The sequence below is a fragment of the Barbus barbus genome (assembly GCF_936440315.1).
Source record: "Barbus barbus genome assembly, chromosome: 43".
Classification (NCBI taxonomy): Eukaryota; Metazoa; Chordata; class Actinopteri; order Cypriniformes; family Cyprinidae; genus Barbus; species Barbus barbus.
This window is the reverse complement of record NC_136721.1, coordinates 8,041,208-8,061,014: the sequence shown is the minus strand read 5'-3', so window position 1 is coordinate 8,061,014 and position 19,807 is coordinate 8,041,208. Positions and strand designations below refer to the sequence as shown.

Genomic DNA, 19,807 nt, shown 5'->3' with positions numbered 1-19,807 from the left:
GTCATTTAATGAGTGTAGTTTTAAAACTGTAATTTGTCTCCATCTGCTGGTCAGTTTTGAAAACTCCAACTCTTAAATTCTATTTCAAACGTTTCAAACTCAAACGTTTTCCTGACGTTGTGTGCGGTCTATCTTCTGTATCCATTGTAGGTAATGAGAAATGCATAGATTTGCAAACTATGTCTTTCTTTCTTTCTTTCCTTCTTTCTTTCCTTCTTTCTTTCTTTCTTTTTCGTTTTACAACTCCACATGAAATCACATTCAAGCAGCTGAGATTTCACAATCCTGCAAGCCCGCCCAGTTTAAGCAGCTTCTTAAATTGTTCCTAACTTCCTTATAGTGAGAGTAGACTTTCTCCAACTCTTCAGTCTCAGCAAGCTGTAAGTACACTTCTGTTGATTCACGAACTCAACTTGCTCGAACAGCTTGGGCATGCTATTTGGAATGTGGCATGATCGTGAAATAAATTTGGTTTTATAAAGTCATTGATAGACTAATGAAGATGTGGACATATAGGATGTATAAAAAATATAATTATGTGTATTTTTTTAATAATAATGTGTTCTTTATACTTAAAAACGTAGAAATTAATACATTGTTTAAAAAGTAAAATTTTATTTCAGTTCAAATATTCTTACCCTGAGTAGCCTCTATCTGGGAACTTTCTCCTTAATACTTCTATTTTGGTGTTGAATTCAGACATTTGAATTGGCACAACAGCAAAGACAAAGGCCCTTTTGGAGCAAAGTCTTGCTCAATAGTGATACAAGTTAAACTTCTTTCCCTATTCCTCAGAAACAGTTGGGAACTAAACAATGCTGCTTTTGTGTGAACAGCCAACCACCTGAGAAAAAAAATATATATCATCATAAAAATATCCTGAACAACTGCACATTTAATAGATAAAATATAATGCTATTTTAGCTGAGGAACACAAGCATTTCCTGTACATTTTTAAAATGTTAATTATGATGGATTTTTGAAAATTAGCCTACCTTTCATGCAGTGTGTAACACAGCTCTAAGTGAAAACATCCTGCAAAGTTTTAAATCTGAATGTGCACAGTGTATAAAGTCTGCATGCCAATGTGCATACTATCCATCCTAAATTCTATGTGAAATTAGTCATTTTCAGTGCTATTTAGGGCAGATAGTGTGGATATAGTATGCACATTGGGACGCAGGGACAGTCTCTCAAAAGAAAGAGTCGACTCGTTGAAACGATTCATTTTTAAAACCGAATCCAAGCCGTCTCATGTTGACGTCAATTAGAGCCCTGCACGGGCCTCAAATTTAGGCCCTAGCCCGGCCCTGGCCCGAGATGCTCAGGCCCTAGCCCGGCCCACGTCCGACAGCTTATCAGAATTACCGGCCCGAGTCCGACCCGAGCCCGTCTTTTTTTTTCCCTTCTCCTAAAACAGTTTATACTACTGTTTCGGCTATTAAAATAGTTCAGTTTTGTGTGTAATGGCAAAATTATTATATTTTGTTTTGTTTTTTTATTAAGTTAATTTAGAAAAACGTTTGGAGCATTTTTGTTTGTTAAATAGACTATAAGTTTCTGTTTTTTTTAAGTAACGACCAAGCGGCCAGCTGCATGAGCTGATCATAGCCTATGTTTGATAAATTTAGCCTTCTCATATCATCACAACTTGCCTAAAATAAAATCTATAGATATACTAAAACAGTTCAAGCATTTAACAATGTTTAAACGTTAAACCTGCGCTATAATAATAATGTGCGCTATATCTAAGTTTGTGCGGAGAGTGGAAGCTTTTATAAATTATAAAACTTTTATAAAACAAAGAAAACAAACATGTGCTTTCTGCCGTCTTGAACAGGAGCGCTTCACAAAAATGAACCGAAGCTGAGCGAATACATGCCTCACAGACATGATAAATATATCTATAGAAAGCTTTAAATTATCACTTAACGAAATAAAAAAAAATCGAAAACAAAAACTATTTTATTATCTTAATCATAATCAATAAAGATTAATTTCACTCTAAAGGCGCATCTAATGAGGAGACGGCGAGTCAGGATAAGCAACTTCATCCTTGCTACACAGACTCAGAAAACATTAGTTTATTAGTAAATAATTCAAATATCTCCTTACTATTTCCCGCAGACACATTCATGGTTGTTTGCTGGGGTTTTGCAGCAAGCTTTAGCCTATTGCGTGCATTTGAACGCAGAACTATTAAGCTGCGCTGAAGTCACTTGCGCACCTGCTGCTGCTGCGGGACACTAAACACCATCCAGCTGCTCACGGTCTCCTGTTGTTTCCACCAGCGCTGCAATTTTTTTCATCACTAATAGATAGACGTCTACAATATAAAATAAGGAGAAACCCAAAACAGGCCCGATGCCCAGCCTGCCTCTGAACTATGACGTGGAAATTGGCCTGAAGCCCGGCCCTAGAGGCGTAAAAAAGTCAGGGCCCGTCGGGCCCGGGCTGAAATGCAGGGCTCTAACGTCAATATGAAACATTAGCATATTGCCCGCCCACTTGTGGGTCTTTTCGCATTGGTCTGAATGAAACTGCAAATTCATTATTTGGCTCTAGGTGCTGCTTTTGTAGTTTCCCCGGTAAGGCTGTACACAAAACAGCACTGCGCTCACAAACGCTGCTTTACAGCCATGACAAAATGTAAATGAGACCAATCGGACCAATCACCGCAGATTAGCATCACGCAAAGGAGGGGTTTGGAAAAAATGTATTGTTGAGCGAATCGTTTGGGAGTCCTTGAGCAAGTAAGGTAAAAAATAAATGCATATTGACAATGAAAGTGTTTCGACTTTGCATGCATGTCAACCTGTTGTTGGAGACTTCCAAAACCAAAATAGGAACCTTTCATAACCCATAATGGGGGCACTTTAAAAGCATGTTGTAAATAGCGTGTAACTGATTGCAGATTGCAGATTTCTAGATTAAAATGAAAAAGAGATAAAATAGGGAAGTTCTTATTTGGTTTGCTGAGAAAAAGCAAGATACTATTAATAGCTATGATTTAATTTTTCCCCAGAAAATTTTTTGTGATAACACAAAATGACAGCTATTGAAGTCCAGGGAAACCCACAGACATCGAGACCTTGCAGATCAATGGGTCTCTTTCACAATATCAAGGTAAGATTCCAAATATAACCCCAAATTAGCCTATATTCATAGAAATATGACTTCTCAAATGAAAGTGTCCAGTGACATAACTTTCTCCACATTAGGAAAAAGTTAAATCGGGCCAAATTATATGCTAAGCAATTTAATATGCAATAAATGATTTAATATGCAACAGAGAGAGAGAGAGAGAGAGGGAATAACTGCTTGTAATGTTTTTTAATTAAACATTTGTAATGATGAAGCTGCAATTTAGTACATTTAAAACATACTAGCTTTAAATATAATTGAAAAAACACACTACAGTTAAAATTACAATCAAATCAAGTGCTTTACATGTGCTTTAGTATGTTAATGTCAGTCCTCTGTCGTGTGTGTCATGTGTTCCCGCCTCATGTTTCCTTATTTGGTTTGTCCTCCTGTCCTCGTCTAGTATGATTATTAGTTAATTCTTGTCCAGCTGTGTTTGTCTCATTATCTATGATTATGCTGTGTATTTATAGTCCTGTCTGTTCAGTTTGATTTCGTCTGGTCTACTCGTTACTCCCCGGTGTTCCTGTCTGTGTCAGCCTTGACCTGCCTTGATGTTTTCATTAAAGACTGTTATTTTGAGTTTCATCCTCGTCTCATGTTCATCCTCGTGTGTGTGCACCGTGACAGAAGACCAGACCGTAACAGTAAGCGGCGCCCCTTCACCTCGTTTTTTTTTGTTCGTTTTTGAAAGTCTTTTGTTTTTGTGTTCGTCTGTCCCGCGGCATGGAAATCGCTGCTCGTCATCCCCGCTCTAGCCCGCGGATGATGCTCTGGCCGCGAGATCTGTCCAGTCCACTGGCTGTGACTATTCCAAGCCCACCGGCCCCTCATTTGTCAAGTTCACGGGAGATTGACGCCACCATCCGCGGCTCACCCAGGCCCGCCGTTTGGGGGAGATCGACGCCGCCATCCGCGGCTCTCCCAAGCCCGCCGCTCACTGAAGTTCGCCCTTCCACGGGAAAAGCCAACCCGCCGTCCGAGGCTCCCTCCAGTCCGCGGGGTAAGCCAACCCGCCGTCCACGGCTCACCCAAGCCCGCCATTTGCGGGAGATTGATGCCGCCGTCCGCGACTCTCCCAAGCCCGCCTGCAGTTAATGTGGCAAGCCCGCCTGGAGTGCATGTGACAGGCCCGCCGCTGACTTCGGTTCCCTAGTTCTGGCCAGGAGTGCCGTTTTAAGTCTTGCTGTGCCCACAGGAACAGTTTTAATTTAGTCTTGTCATGTCGGTCGGTCTCATCCACGGAGACTGGTCGGGGGTTCTTCTTGTGGTGGCTATGGAGGCCATTCCCAGCTGCCTGCCTCTCCTGTCGCTGCGGTGGAAGCGGTTGCTGAGGGACCCTGTGAGGGCCCCTGACTCCTTGTCATGCCCAGAAGAATCCTCAGCTTCCGAGCTAGCCCAGGAGGGTTTCCTGTTCCTGTGGGCAATCCTGTTCTTGTTTGTCTAGCCCCGGAGGGCTCCTGATACCCCCTAGCTGCCCCATGGAATGTTTTTTTGGGGGGGGGGGGTAGAAGGGTTCCGGCTAGAGTGGCCGGGCCGAGGGATGAGCCTACGGCCACAAGGACCACCCGCCATGGCCTCCTGAGCTCCCTGCACCGCCATGGCCTCCTGAGCTCCCAGCTCCATCATGGCCTCTGTTCTGTTTGTTCCGCTCTGGAGGTCCCCGTCCTGTGTTCCTGTCAGTGTGTGTCCTCAGAGGCCTCCAGAGCGCCCAACCCCCCCTCCTCGGTGAAACTGTTAAGACGAGGGGACGCGCCTTCCTGGAGGGGGAAGTTATGTCAGTCCTCTGTCGTGTGTGTGTCATGTTTTCCCACCTCATTTTTCCTTATTTGGTTTGTTTCCTGTCCTCGTCTAGTGTGATTATTAGTTTATTCTTGTCCAGCTGTGTTTGTCTCATATGTGATTATCCTGTGTATTTATAGTCCTGTCTGTTCAGTTTGATTTTCTTCTGGTCTACTCGTTACTCTCCGGTGTTCCTGTCTGTGTCAGCCTTGCCTTGTCTTGCCCTGCCTTGATGTCTTCATTAAAGACTGTTATTTTGAGTTTCATCCTCGTCTCATGTTCATCCTCGTGTGTGCACCGTGACAGTTAACATGTGATTTAGTAAAATCAACTAATTAAAACAGTGTACTTTGTTAAAGCATGACAAAAGATTATTAAAACGTGATTTAAAAAGTTCTTGAAGGTACAACTTTTAATTTGACATTATTACTAAGCGTGCTTTTTAAAGGCATTCTTAAAAGGTTTCTCCACACCAAAATGAAAATTTTGTCATTAATCACTTTACCTCCAATTCATTCCAAACCCATAAAAGCTTTGTTCATCTTCAGAACACAATTTAAGGTATTTTGGATGAAAACCGGGAGGCTTGTGACTGTCCCGTTGACTGCCATAAAATTTTTACTGTCAAGGCCAAGAAAAGTATGAAAAATTATCAGAATAGTCCATCTGCAATCAGTGGTTCAACCATAACGTTATGAAGCTACGAAAATACTTTTTGTTCAACAAAAAGAATGACTTGGAAAAATAACGCATTTATTCAACAATTCGTCTCCTCTGCGTCACCGTAGCGCCATTTTGGAGAATATCCGCTGGACACAAGCTGCGTACGCTGTTCTGTGTCAGCTGCACCTCATGGATACGCTTTTTTCGTTTAAATCAAAGCATAAATACATTTAAAAGATGTATCTGTGAGGCGCGGCTGACACAGAACAGCGTACACAGCTTGCGTCCAGCAGATGTTCTCCAAAATGGCGCTACGCTGATGCAGAGGAGACAAATTGTTGTATAAATTCGTTATTTTGGGGGGTTTTTTGCATACAAAAAGTATTTGTGTAGCTTCATAATGATACGGTTGAAACAATGATGGCAGATGGACTATTCTGACTATGTTTTTCATACTTTTTTGGGCCTTGACTGTGAAAATTGTATGGCAGTCAATTTGACAGTCACAAGCCAAAATATCTTAAATTGTGTTTCTGAAGACGAATAAAGCATTTATGGATTTGGAACGACATGGGGGTAAGTGATTAATAACAAAATTTTCATTTTAGGGTGGAGTAACCCTTTAAGTCTGTTAAAAAAACAGAGTCATGAAAGTGTATTTTAATTACGCTTAAGTGGCATTTATTTAGGTATTCACAAGTACAGGTTTTTTTATTTTCTTTTTAACTTTCTTGTTAACTTTGAGATTTGAAGATAACTGCAAACACACATTCAAAACAATTAAGCACACTTCCTTTCCACAAGGGTATTGGGGATACAACATGTTGGGGTATATAATTGGAGTCTTTAAAAATGAACATCAACACTGTAAGAATTAACTTATCTAAGTATTTATCTAATATTTAAATTTAGCAATAGAAGCTTCTTTTAAGAACCTATTATTGTTGAAATACATCTTTATTTTTGAGAGGTGTAGCTAAGTTAACTTCCCTAACTTTATTAGTCTCCACAGATTGGGCCTGGTGATTTCCTGCATAATTGTAATTTCCTTGTATTCACTGCACATCCTTTATTTATATATATATATATATATATATATATATATATATATATATATATATATATATATATATATATATATATGCTCTAAAATGGCTGTACAACCAAATAACTTGACTTTGCTAGGACACAACTTGGCCTGATTATATAAAACCCATTAACAGATTAATATTTTCCTACTTAATGTTTGTTGTTGTTGTTTTTCGCCATGCAATGTGTTGTACATTTTAGCAATTATGTGTGTGTGTGTGTGTGTGTGTGTGTGTGTGTGTGTGTGTTCAGTTTTTTGTACTGTGTCACGGGATGCTTCAGCTTGCTCAGCTCCTGGTGTCTGGCTATCTGAAAGGCTCTATAACCACCATTGAGAAAAGATATGGATTTTCAAGTCAGAAATCAGGACTGCTGGCAGCCTTTAATGAGGCAAGGATAATATGATAACTTTATATGAATGGTGATGACAGGATGTCATGAAGAAAAAACTAAAATTGTTTGAGTTGTTAGCAACTGGTTAGCAATTATTTCCTTATTAATGTACAAGTTCAGACACAAAGTCTAAATATGAAATTGATACTGCATCAGCAAGGACAACTTTTTGACTATTATATCTGATCATGCATGTAAGTCTTTTGTTGTTAAACAAAGGTGGGGAACACAGTTCTCATCGTGTTTGTGAGTTTCTTTGGGAGCCGTGTGCATCGACCGAGATGTATTGGAATCGGAGCGATGATCGCAAGTGTGGGGGTGTTCCTTATAGCCTTACCTCACTTCATTAGCGAGAAGTACAATTATACAAACTTCAATAGTGAGTAAGGATGGTTTTTTTTGTTTTTTGTTTTTTTAAGTACCCAACAACTGAAAAAACCTATATGTATTTGTTGCACAGACATCAAAGACAACAGTTCGGGTCTTTGCAAATCACTGAATATCTTCCTTGAGAAAGAATCTAAGCAGACATGTGATCAAGAAAAGGCTGATTATCACCCTGGCGTGTATCCAGTACTTCTACTGGGTCAGTTACTGCTGGGCATTGGCGGTGTCCCCATACAACCTTTTGGGATTTCCTACATAGATGATTATGCAGAAAAGAGGAATTCTCCCTTCTACCTAGGTTTGAATGAGTAATGTTTGATCATTGATTTCCATATAGAGTGGTTTATTTCTTATAATACAGTGGTTAATTCAAGAAATAATCCACCTTTATCTTTTTCTATAGGCATACTTTTCGCGATTACTGTAATTGGGCCAGCATTTGGCTACATAATGTCATCTGTGCTGCTTCGTTTCTATGTTGACATTGATAAGATGTCTTCAAGTAAGTGTGATATGCCGTGTCTGCTCCTTCATAAATTGAAAGTAAATTTATACACTTTACTGAGTTTAAACAACATTCTAATAGATTCTAATGTAAATACATTAGCAACTAATCATGTTTAGACAAGTGCATTTTGACAAGCTAAACTGAATTTAAAAAGAAGTGTTTACCTCAAGATGTTTAGCAAAGCTGCTTGGTGCATCAAACACAAACAGGAACTTTTAGTAAGTTTGGCTTTATGTCTATCATATGTAAGAGATGTTTTATGAATGAGCTGTTATACTTTTCAGATGATTTAAATTTGAAAAATGATGACCCCAGATGGGTTGGAGCTTGGTGGTTAGGATTCCTGATGGCTGCCACCCTCCTTCTCCTGACTTCTTTGCCATACCTGTTTTTTCCAAGGAAGATGTCTAGAGAGGTACATCACAAAACTCATTTGTGGCCTTTTTGATTACGAAAATGAATTAGTAAATTTTGATTAATCAGTGATGGAGAGTTTGGCATTGCTCCTGAAGTACGCTTGGGTCTCACAGAACATGTTTTAAAAAAAAACTAAAACCACGGAAAGAAACATGAGCCCCAGAGGAGCGTGTCTCAGCCTGTTCTTTCCCCTCTTGCTCAACTAGATTAAATAACAGGTTAACCTTACATGAAGTTTGCATCCATACATGTTCTTGCACTAAACTTGTGTTCTGTAAATGTGAATCAGATATTGGAAAATACTTAATCACATATTTAAAAATGTGGGTATAAAAATATGATTTGTGTAAATCTTACCTTGTACAGATTTAGAACAAACAGGGTAAGATGGTTTGCTGGTGTAAGTTGCTGTTATTTATGTTAATGACAAACAGTTTGCAATACACTCTTAAAAATAAAGGTACTTTATTGGCAACAGTGGTTCTATGAAGAACCTTGAACATCCATGGACCTTTCAAATGCAGAAAATGTTCTTCAAAATGTTTTTTTAGGAACTGTTGGTTCTTACAAATGGTTCTTCTATGGTATCACGGCAAAAACACCCTTTTGGAAACTTTATTTTTAAGAGTGTATGTACCTCTCTACCTTTCAGAGATTTTTGCTGTTTGATTTTGAGCATAATGTGGTTGTTCAACAATAAATTAAATTAAATGAAAGATTTCAATCTCTTTAGGAAATCGTAGAGGCCCCTGTTGAGCCATCCACAGAAAAAATGATGGAGGACAAGAAGCCCAAATCTGAAACAAAGGAAGAGGTGTCTCTCACTGAGTTCCTAAAAAGTGTGTTTGCCATTTTACCCATCAGCGATTTTATTTATCGCAAATTAAAGAATAGCTGACCAAAAAAGAACATTGAAAATGCTGAAAATGTACCCACCCTCAGGCCATCCAAGATGTAGATGAGTTGTTTCTTCATCTGATTTTGGAGAAATTCAACATCACTTGCTCACCAATTGGTCTTCTCCAGTGACTGGGTGCCATTAGAATAAGAATTCAAACAATTGATTAAAACATCACAATAATCCACAAGTAATCCCCATGACTCTAGTCCAACAATTGAACAGATCCAAGTAAACTGTGCTTGATCTGTGAATATTTCTCTCCTGATTCAGACAGGATTATTTTTACACTGAAAGTTTCATTTTACACTGGCAATATTATGGATTTTAAGACAAGAAATGTTTCCAAGTTTAGGTGTCAAACATCAACCTGGTGTAGTTAACTAATAATAAATTGCACCGGCTGGTATTTGTATAATTGCACGTGCTGTCAGTATTGTTTTAGCAGCCAGTCCACAGGTAACGAAACGCCCACAAACAAAATCTCATTGCATTCAGCATCTGGTCAAACTGGATTATGGGTAGTTAGGTAGAAAGATGCAGGTTTATGACCTACTTTAGAATCTAATGGCATTACTGTATTTGTTAGGCCATACTACACTGGCATCCAGATTCAAAAGAATCCCCTCTTGCAATAATAATGTTGCTCATGCCAAATTTAGAAACTTAATGTTGCGCAATTTGACTTACTTACTCAGAACCAGATGTCTGATTAGAAGCCAAAAATAATGACCGAATCTCTGAACTACAAACTCATAATTCAAATGTTCTGTTCCTGTAACAGTTAGATTTCATGAACTTAGCACATTTTTCCTTGATGGGTGGGCTGTACGCAACAGGAAATACTAATCCTTTTCATGTGTTTTGTTGTTAAAAGTCATTTATCAAACTCCAAAATATTTTGTCTAATATTAACATTCCTGGTAATATGTATAGATTTCAGTGTTTTTTTTTTTTTTTTTTTTTTTTTTTTCAGATAAATGTATAAACATATTTGGTTGTTGATGTTCAATGTAAAAATTCCTGGATCTATAGATCCTTATATCCATTAATCTATTCATTAATCTTCCAAAATATAACGTTCTCATCCTTCTTGAAAGTTCTTTTTGTGGTATAGTGTACAAATTTTTTTTAGCATTTTTTCATATTGTTTGGTGTCTTTTATCTTTCCTCAGGTTTCCCCAAAATTGTAATGAGGACTCTGAGGAACCCAATTTATTTGTTGGTAGTGTTGGCTCAAGTGAATCTTGCTGCCATGGTTGCGGGACTGGCCACTTTTATGGGCAAATTCATTGAGAGGCAGTTTGCACAGACTGCCTCCTTTTCTAATTTGATGATGGGTGAGTTATTGAAGGAAATCAACTATGCCTTATTATTATTATTATTCAAGAAGAAAACTTTTCGCTCCACCAAAACCATAACAATATATGCTGTAAGTTTGCGGCCAGTGAAATCATATCTTATTGTTCAAAGGTACAAATTACTCATTCAAAACTTTTACCACTGCTAACCCACACACAATACAATATGTCACTATAACAAATTCTAAAGTCCTGAGAAATAAGCAAGGGAAGATTGAAGCTTTCTGTCTAAGTTATACCATTAATAAGGTATGTAGCACAAAACATCTATCATTATTTATTGTTCAATGGGATTAATAAAGGAATGTAGTGCAGGTTTTTCAACCCTGACAATCCCAGGGATCCACCCAAACCTGAAGCATTAAACATACACACACACTTACAAGGTACATTAAACAAAAAGTACATTACATTAAACAGTAACAAATTATATATATATATATATATATATATATATATATATATGCATATATTTGTATTTGCATATACATAATAAATATACACTGTATACACATATATTATGTAAACAAAACATTTATTTTGGATGTGATTAATCGCGTTTAATTGTTTGACAGCACTAATATATATATATATATATATATATTTATATATATTTATACAAAGAAAATCCTACACGTCTTTTATACATCTTTGTTTTGCCTGTCTGTCTATATGTTCACAGGTGGCTTAAATATTCCGTCAGCCATGTTAGGTATAATGGCTGGAGGGGTTATACTACGCAAGTTGGGTCTGACTGTCAGGTCTTCAGCGGCGATGTGTACGGTGGCGGTTTTTGTCAGCTTTATGTTTGCAATTCCACTTCTCTTCATTGGCTGCCCCACACAAAGTGTTTCTGGTATCAACTATAATATGTGAGTTGTGTTTGGTGTTTAAATGCTTTAAATATTATGCATTTTCTATGCTGAATAACACATATTTGGCCCCAAAAAATTTATCTGACCACAAAACCTGTAGGAAAGAGGAACCTATGCCTATATCAGCATTTATTTTATACGATTTTATTGTATATTACAAATGGCCTATTTCTGTTTTTGCTAATGTCGTGACGTATTGTCAAGTATGGTGACCCATACTCGAAATTGGTGCTCTGCGTTTAACCCATCCAAGTGCACACACACAGCAGTGAGTAGTGAACAAATGCGCACACACACACACACACACCGTGAACACACACCCGAAGCAGTGGGCAGCCATGCTGCGTCGCCCGGGGAGCAATTGGGGGTTCGGTACCTTGCTCAAGGGCACCTCAGTCGTGGTATTGAGGGTGGAGAGAGCGCTGTACATTCACTCCCCCCACCTACAATCCCTGCCGGCCGGGGACTCGAACCCGCAACCTTTCGATTACGAGTCCGACTCTCTAACCATTAGGCAACGACTTCCCCTACTAATGTAGGAAATGTACAAAAAAATCTGAGACAAAAGGGATAGACAAACGTAATAGAATTCTAGCTAAGAATTAAGAGTTAATACATGAATTCTCCAGAACTATTGAGCAATAAAATGGTCCTCTGAAAGGGTATTACTAAAAAAAAAATATATATATATTTTCTGATTACATACAGGTATGAATAAGAGTGTTGTTTAGGAGTTGCCAAAATCTAAGTGATTCAACCCATAATTCCAGTTACAACTTACAAAATAATATCAACAGTGTCTTGTTCTGTGTAAACCCTCTGACAGCTGTTTTCCATTACAACGTTTTGGATGTGGACCACATTTTAATTACAGGCTGAAATTGTTACTTTTATTTTCTCCCACATTCCACAAGGATTTTAGACCAGTAGTTTATCTTTTTAATTCTCTTAATATGCAAAGGATCATTTTCTTCAAATGCTTAATATCCTGTCGCAAGGCACCCTGTTATTCCCATGAGCCTTTGCCTTTATTTTATTTTGTTTTGTCCCCAGATCTTCTCAGCAGTGTAGCAATGCATGTTCCTGTTCTAAAGAAGCCTTCAACCCTGTGTGTGGCTCAGATGGAGTGGAGTTTCGCTCTCCCTGTCATGCAGGATGTAAGACAGTAATGCTCAATAAAGAGAAAGGTTGGGTAAGCTATCTTTAACTTCCATTACTGGAATTGCATGGTACTTTGTTGATGCAAGAAGGGAGGCTGATACCGGGAGTTTTGTAAGAACAGTGCTGGGCTTGAACTAACTGAAAGGATTTTTATGTGAATGATTAATAAAAAGTAATTCATTCCTGAACTCAGTGGATGATTATTAGGACAGTTCACCCAAAATAAAGAACATTCCATGTCTTTTCATGTCATTCCAAACCTGTATGATGTTTTTTTCTTCTATGGAGCACAAAAGAAGATATTTTGAGAAATGCTTCAGCATTCAGCATTTAACATCACATACAGGACATTAAAAGTCAATTGGGTGCCATGTTGTTTTGGACCCCACTGACTTTAACTGCATTTGTGTTCCACAGAAGAAAGTAAGTCATACAAGTTTAGCGCAACATGAGGGTGAGTAAGTGATGACCACTGAATTTCCCTTATCCCTTAGAGTTTAGAAATGTTTAGGGAATAATCAGAACATCGTTACTTGTAATCACAGATGCAATGAATAAAAGAGGCATGTGGAAGAGAAAATAATACATGCCACTAACAGGACGACCACATATATCATTATGAGAATGAATGACAACCAGAATAAGAGGGTTAAGGATAAAGAGGAACTACTTAAATGTTGGAAATATAAAAAAATAATGATGTAATACATTTAGAAGTGAATATATATGGAGTTGTACACATCTAGGGAATTTCACCTAGGGAAATGACTTAATAGTGGTTTAAGCAAACACACTCCCAGACCTACAAACACTTACAAATGTAGACAAGTTAAAACAACCGATAGTACCAAGACCATTATTTGTTTTAAGTGCATACCAACTGCTGTTGGAAGTGAAAGTAGAGCATGTCAGCAGACTGCTGTGACTGCAGCGATGATGACGCAGATGCATTACTAAATAAATATAACACAGGGGGAAAGTAACTCAGTCTCAGCCTTCCAAAACAGATGGCAACCTTTAGATACACCAGTAACAGCCTCTGTCTTCTGGGAGAACAAACCAGTGAAAAGAAAATGGTAGCAGTCAGGAAATAGGACAGTATTTATGTAGAAATATGTGTTTAAGGTCTTACAGCTCTGTTTACATGTCATAATGGACTGTTCATTTGACTATTTAAAGTGTTTAGCTTTTGGAAAGTACATGGAAAAATCATTTTTATACAGAGAATTTTCCATCTGCAATTTTTTTTATTTGTGTGTGGCTGTATGCATATTTAGCTTTTTCTTACATTCAAAAAGTTTCATGACCTACTTTATCCAGATAAAAAGAAAAAGCCTAAACAACTTCCTGCATGCCTTATCCTTTTAATTGCTTTCAAAACAAACAAACGTCTCTTCTTGAGCGGCATGCTACTTATCTTCCAGGCATGGATATTAGCTATAGAGAAAGACCAAACATTGTTAGTGGATTTATAGGTTTCTAAGAAGCTGTTTAAAATCTGTTATTCATTAATAAGGTATGTAGCACAAACAAGCAGATAATGATAAAAAAAAAAAAAAAATAAGTGGCTGCATGTTTATTACTTTATGACTTTACTACCTAACTCTGGAACAGATTTATCAACATTGACCTTTTTAATTCATACAGGTATTTTTTAATTCCCTGCAAATACGAGAATAACAACAGTATTTGAAATAGTGCTAAATATAATTATTCTAAAAGTGACCTCTCAAAACTATTACATTTAACTTTTCAGTACCTAACATCACCCTAAATCTCCCACAGAACTACACAGATTGTGAATGTGTGGCATCAATTGGCTCTCCAGGCTCTGCGTTTCCAGGACCATGTGGAAATAAGTGTAGTAATCGGCTCATTCCCTTCATGATCCTGTCCTCCATTACATGCTTTGTGGCTTCACTTTCCCACACTACATCTTTTATGATGATCCTCAGGTATTCCCTATATTTTCAATTCCCTTTATTTTATGTAAATATGATCTGTTGAAAGTGACTATCTAATGTTACCTCTTTATGTTTTATAAATATCTGACAGTTACATATCTGTATGTCTATTTTTCTTAAGTTTATTATGTTTTATATTAATACACATATAACTCAATTAAGCATCGAGTTATGGTTTCACAATGTCTTTTTGGGGTAATGAGTGATTATGTAATTTCATAATTTTGGTCAAGTGAAGTGAAAATCAAATGAAAAATACATTTATGAGAAGAAAAGTGGAATGTTGCTACTTTAAAAGCTAATGGCGGTGAACGTTGTGGCATGATTTGTCTAAAAGGAAGAGAGTCAAGGTGAACTTGCTTAACAGGTTGCAGCTTGTTGTAGTGCAACACTTGCATAGTTGCTACATACAGCATAAGATGGGTGGTGATGGCGCAGTGGATAAGACACATGCCTTTGGTGTGAGAGGCCCGGGTTCGAATCCACTGTTAGACACCAATGTGTCCCTGAGCAAGACACTTAACCCCCTAGTTGCTCCAGAGGCGTGCGACCTCTGACATATATAGCAATTGTAAGTCGCTTTGGATAAAAGCGTCAGCTAAATGAATAAATGTAAATGTATATATAAGAAAATTTATTTATTTTAGAATGCTAACATTTTTTACCTCATTAATTTTAGTGCAAATTAATTAATTAAAAGTCAGTTTCCAAAATACAGAATCCTTAAAATTAAAATGGCACTGCGAGCACTAAATCAATGCTCTGTTTGACCTTTTAATCACTGCACTGATTGATGTTTTCACCCACTTTTTCTTTTAAAGCCAGATATGTTGCTCATCTGTCATGCTATGCCCTTCAGCTATAATACATAATAGTATCATTATACCATAGTCAAAAACCTGTCTGTGCAGGCCCAGTCAACATGACGAAAAACTGCCATCAGCGTAATAACAGACTAGCCCTAACCCTAACCTAACCTTACTTTCAGAAAAAGCCTCAAAGGATATGTTAAAGAAGACTTCTTTCAAAGTGCTCATACTCTGATATTCCTGAAATCTAACTGAAATTTCTTATTTATACAAACAATGTTGTAAATTGATGTATGATTTTTTGGCTTTTGTTCAGGACTGTGACTCCAGAAGACAAATCTTTTGCCTTGGGAATTCAGTTCATGCTGTTTCGAGTGCTTGGTAAGCAAAATAAGTTGATCATGCAGAACGGACACATGTCATATTTCAACAGAAACATGTTAAAACCAAAACCTGGTATGAGGGCACTGAGTTAGTGAACAAAACAAAAGCAAGAATATTAAAGCATGATAATAACAATTTCAGACAGTAGTAGTGAGAGCCTTAGTACATCAGTTCACACACATGCTAAGCCATGGTGCTCATGTCCTTAAAACAGGTTTAAATCTGGTCTGCACTATGTACTATGTGTAATCTTTTAAAGAGGCCAAATCTAAAAAAAAAAAAAAAAAAAAGTGATGGTGAAATTAAAGTGTTTCGACATTTTTATGGGCATATTCAGACCTGCCCTGTTTAGATTAGTGTTATCTGTCTTTGTTTGTACAACAAGTTTTCCCAGTATTGTGAAAGTTGCAGTGATATTTTTTGAAAAAATTAACAACTCACCATCATAACAGATATCATATCATTAACAGGAAAAGGTGTGTTAAGACAATATTTGAGCTTTTCAGTTATGGGTCTCATAGTCTTTTTATGGTGTTTTATGTAACTCATGAATGTGTGTATGGGATTGATCAACACAATGGCGGGTTATATAATTTGTGCTGAGTCTGGTTATGTTTTGTGAAAAGATATATTAATAAGGAACTTTCATTCCCTGACAGCATTCCTTCCAGCTCCAGTGCTGTATGGCCGTGCCATTGATACCGCATGCATTCTGTGGGGAAATAAATGCAATAAGACAACATCATGTAGCTACTACGATTTAGACCTTTTCAGACACAGGTAAAATTCAAAATGACTCTGCAATGAAAAGTAGTGTGCCTTATATTGTATGTATTACTATGGATTTTATAAAAAAAAAAAAAAGAAAAAAAAATTGCTGGTCTTAATTGGTTTATACTTGGCTTGTTGGCTTCCCATCTAGCCAAAGTTGGAAAAGTGTCTCCCTGTCTGCCCAAAGAAAGCCCCCAAAAATCCACTAAAACAGACAAGCCTGATTTAAGCAGTTTTTTTGAGCAGGGTAAACTTATTTATGTTATTTATTTTTAATTTTCTTGGTTCACAGATTCCTGGGACTCCAGATATTCTTTATATTTGGTGGTTTCGTCTGTTTTTTCCTGTCTTTTATTGTGCTTAAAAGAACAAATTCAACGCAGGAACAGAATGAGAAAATGAGCAATCAGACCAAAAGTGAAAGTATTCAAGAACTGAAAGATGCCAAACAGATGTTGAACAATTCAAATGGACACTGCAATACAGAAAAGATCATTAGAGAGTAAAGAAAGAAGTGAATAGAATGATGGGAATGTCTTTTTGTGGGGTGGAAGTTTAGTAAGGCGTAAGAAACCTGGAGTTTCTTTAGCTTACTGTAAGTGCAATTACTCAAATAGGCCAAGTTTGACATAGGGTGAAACCAGACTGTGAACACACTCATTTCTACAAACAGTTGCCAACAGCCAGACATACTAATGCAAGGAAATAACGTCCACTTTAAAAATACATGCTATTGTTTATGTATTATCTCTGCCAGTAAGCCTGAAACATTTTCTTTACTTCTCATTGACAGTTTATATATTTTGTCTGTGAGCACTCAGTTGTTTACACATTTTATATGCTGAAAATGTTAAAATGTGAGTAGCGTTATTTGAAATCACTATTTAGTATGTTGATATAAACAGACAGTTGATATAAACTTCTGTCGTGGCGTGATGTGTTTATGACAAGTTTGTTAGTAATTTTGTAGTGCACACTAATACATTTTGTTTTTGTTGCTGTTGATGTAACGTGTTAGATCTGTTTACATTTCATGATGTAAGAAAGATCTATTCATATTGGTGAATCTGAAGCTTTTTATATGAATTGTATTGTACTATGGTACATTTACGAATAACCAGTCACGTGAAAATATGTGGCATATACCTTCACATAAATATACTGTACGTGTTTAATCAACTAAGATTTTATATCACTTTTATATGTTCTACTATATCTACATTTATCTATGTTTTGTTTAAACAAAAATACAAATTTCATATTTCATAAATGGCTTGTTTGATGTGTTTTGATTTAACTAAAATGCTGTGTACAATGCCCTACATACTTACAGGCCAAATAATCACGTAAAATTATCCAAATATTACAGTTTCTGTTTCTAATCTCATAATTATATTTGAAGGGCATTGATTTTAAATAAAAATACTAATCAAAAAGCTGTTTATGTGTTTGAGAGAGCCTGCATTTTTAAAATGGAGAAAACTTTTAAAAGATGCATGCCACCATGTCGGAGGTTTATTACCCCAGAGGACACACGTGATCTTTGTGTCATCCATCTCAGAGTAGAGCACACTCAGTCAGCTCTTGAGGCAGTGGCGGAGCCAGGATATTGTCATAGGGGTGGCCAGGGAGGGGCCAGCAACCAGCCTGGGGTGGCACAGAAATCTTCATTATTTCAATATAAAAATGTGGTTGACAATAAAATACTAGACTATTTTAGTGCCTAAAACACAGCTGAATACAATTAATTTCTACTTAATTGTAATTGAGATATTTGTGAATTATTATATCAAGTAATACTGAGTGAATATGACAATTTTTGTATTATTCCTGCAAGTATTTTAATAAAGGGGCTCACTATAGCTTTATTGCTCTGTCAGTTTGGTTCTGGTTCTCAAAACCCCCAACAACTTATTCTCTAACATTACATACTCATGGATGAGACATTCAGTTAGTGATAAGAATGTGAAAAAGGCCGGAAAACAACAGCACATAAATGCCAGAATGTAAAATTAGTTATTTTATGCATTTAAATGGTTTCATTTTCGTTTGTACTTTTAAAATTTATGAAAAAATAGCGCATATTTTCTAGTATAAGTTCACTGTGCTCACATTTACTTGTGCATTAAATTACAAATTAAAATACATATCAGCTTGCACCTTATTGTGATCTGGAATTGCATGATAGCCTATATTTTAGTATGCATTTGAGAGACGTTCTGAAATGTAATGTAACATTTTGACCAATCAGGCACAATTTTGCATTTGATTTAACAAATCAATTAGTTATTAGATTAACAAATGGTCACAGACCCCCACCTAATACACATACTGGTGCTGGTATGTCTGTCAATGACTCCAGGCCCCTGGTTTCATGGCAACCCATCTGATAACACTTATTTTATTGCTCAGTTGACTGGGGGTAGAGCAACACTTCCTCTTAGGAAAGACACATTGCGTCATAAAATGGAATCTTCTCTAATTAATTAATAGAAAAACCTTTCTTTGAATGAACACACATATCTTCAGGGTATTGTGTATACTATTACTGTTCTTGTATATGGTTTTGTGTATCGTACACCATTTTATGCATGCTTATGATAGATCACTAGTTAATATCACTCTAGCTGTATCATGTTTAGTCTCTATCAATTCGTCTTCGGATGATCTAATTCAGAGTGAATATTACATGTTGATACCTATGCAACATATTAGTGTCTTAGGAATCTTTAGAAGTTTGTGTATTAACCCAGCTGAATTACCTATGCAAATTACCGTGTCCAGAGACAAAGAATCGTAAAACTTTCCCTCCAAAAATCCAGGACTCCATTGGGTATTTGACACCCCAGAGGTGTGGCCTGTATAGCAGATAAGCTCTCACTTCAGAGATGCCCCGGCAGTCTGCGGTTTTGTTAGAACCTAAGAGGATGTGAGCTAGAACTTTTTCTGGACCCTCTACGTTTTTGTGCCAGGCCTTATAGCCTTGTCTTTCCATTCAACCAAGCTCCTTGGACCTCAGCAGATCTCTTCCATAGCTCTTTTTCCATTCAATACTTGGAAGAACATTTCAACCTCAGAACATCTTTGGAATTCATCACTCTTCAACCCAGAAGAACGTGATCGGGAGATCAAAACTTTTAAACCATTAAGACTTTCATCTGAGACTGCATTCCGGACACTCGACCCCGACCAAAGGCAGTG

The 19,807-nt window shown here is 37.1% G+C and overlaps 1 protein-coding gene and 1 long non-coding RNA gene across 2 annotated transcripts in view; both read left to right on the top strand.

The window, feature by feature from the left end:
• The first annotated feature begins 294 nt into the window (after window positions 1–294).
• Window positions 295–18,473, top strand: slco2b1 (solute carrier organic anion transporter family, member 2B1). The gene is made up of 15 exons (XM_079405979.1): window positions 295–380; window positions 3,026–3,126; window positions 6,931–7,068; window positions 7,291–7,450; window positions 7,532–7,756; window positions 7,862–7,960; window positions 8,251–8,381; window positions 9,117–9,222; window positions 10,457–10,621; window positions 11,325–11,514; window positions 12,571–12,709; window positions 14,464–14,633; window positions 15,768–15,832; window positions 16,495–16,615; window positions 16,899–18,473. The coding sequence occupies exons 2-15, from the start codon at window positions 3,049–3,051 to the stop codon at window positions 17,110–17,112; spliced, it is 2,001 nt and encodes a 666-aa protein (XP_079262105.1). The 5' UTR covers window positions 295–380; window positions 3,026–3,048; the 3' UTR covers window positions 17,113–18,473.
• A 1,031-nt stretch (window positions 18,474–19,504) lies between these two features.
• Window positions 19,505–19,807, top strand: part of LOC306862162 — a 35,666-nt gene continuing 35,363 nt past the window's right edge. The window contains exon 1 of the long non-coding RNA XR_013783547.1: window positions 19,505–19,804. This is a non-coding gene — a long non-coding RNA (uncharacterized lncRNA). The remainder of the gene's footprint in view (window positions 19,805–19,807) is intronic.

Bases quoted from the DNA above. Each gene is read 5' to 3' on its own strand.
- slco2b1 (XM_079405979.1), top strand. From the start codon at position 3,049: ATGACAGCTATTGAAGTCCAGGGAAACCCACAGACATCGAGACCTTGC. The intron at 3,127-6,930 runs GTAAGATTCCAA...GTGTGTGTTCAG, and splicing joins GTCTCTTTCACAATATCAAG to TTTTTTGTACTGTGTCACGG. The intron at 7,757-7,861 runs GTTTGAATGAGT...CTTTTTCTATAG, and splicing joins GAATTCTCCCTTCTACCTAG to GCATACTTTTCGCGATTACT.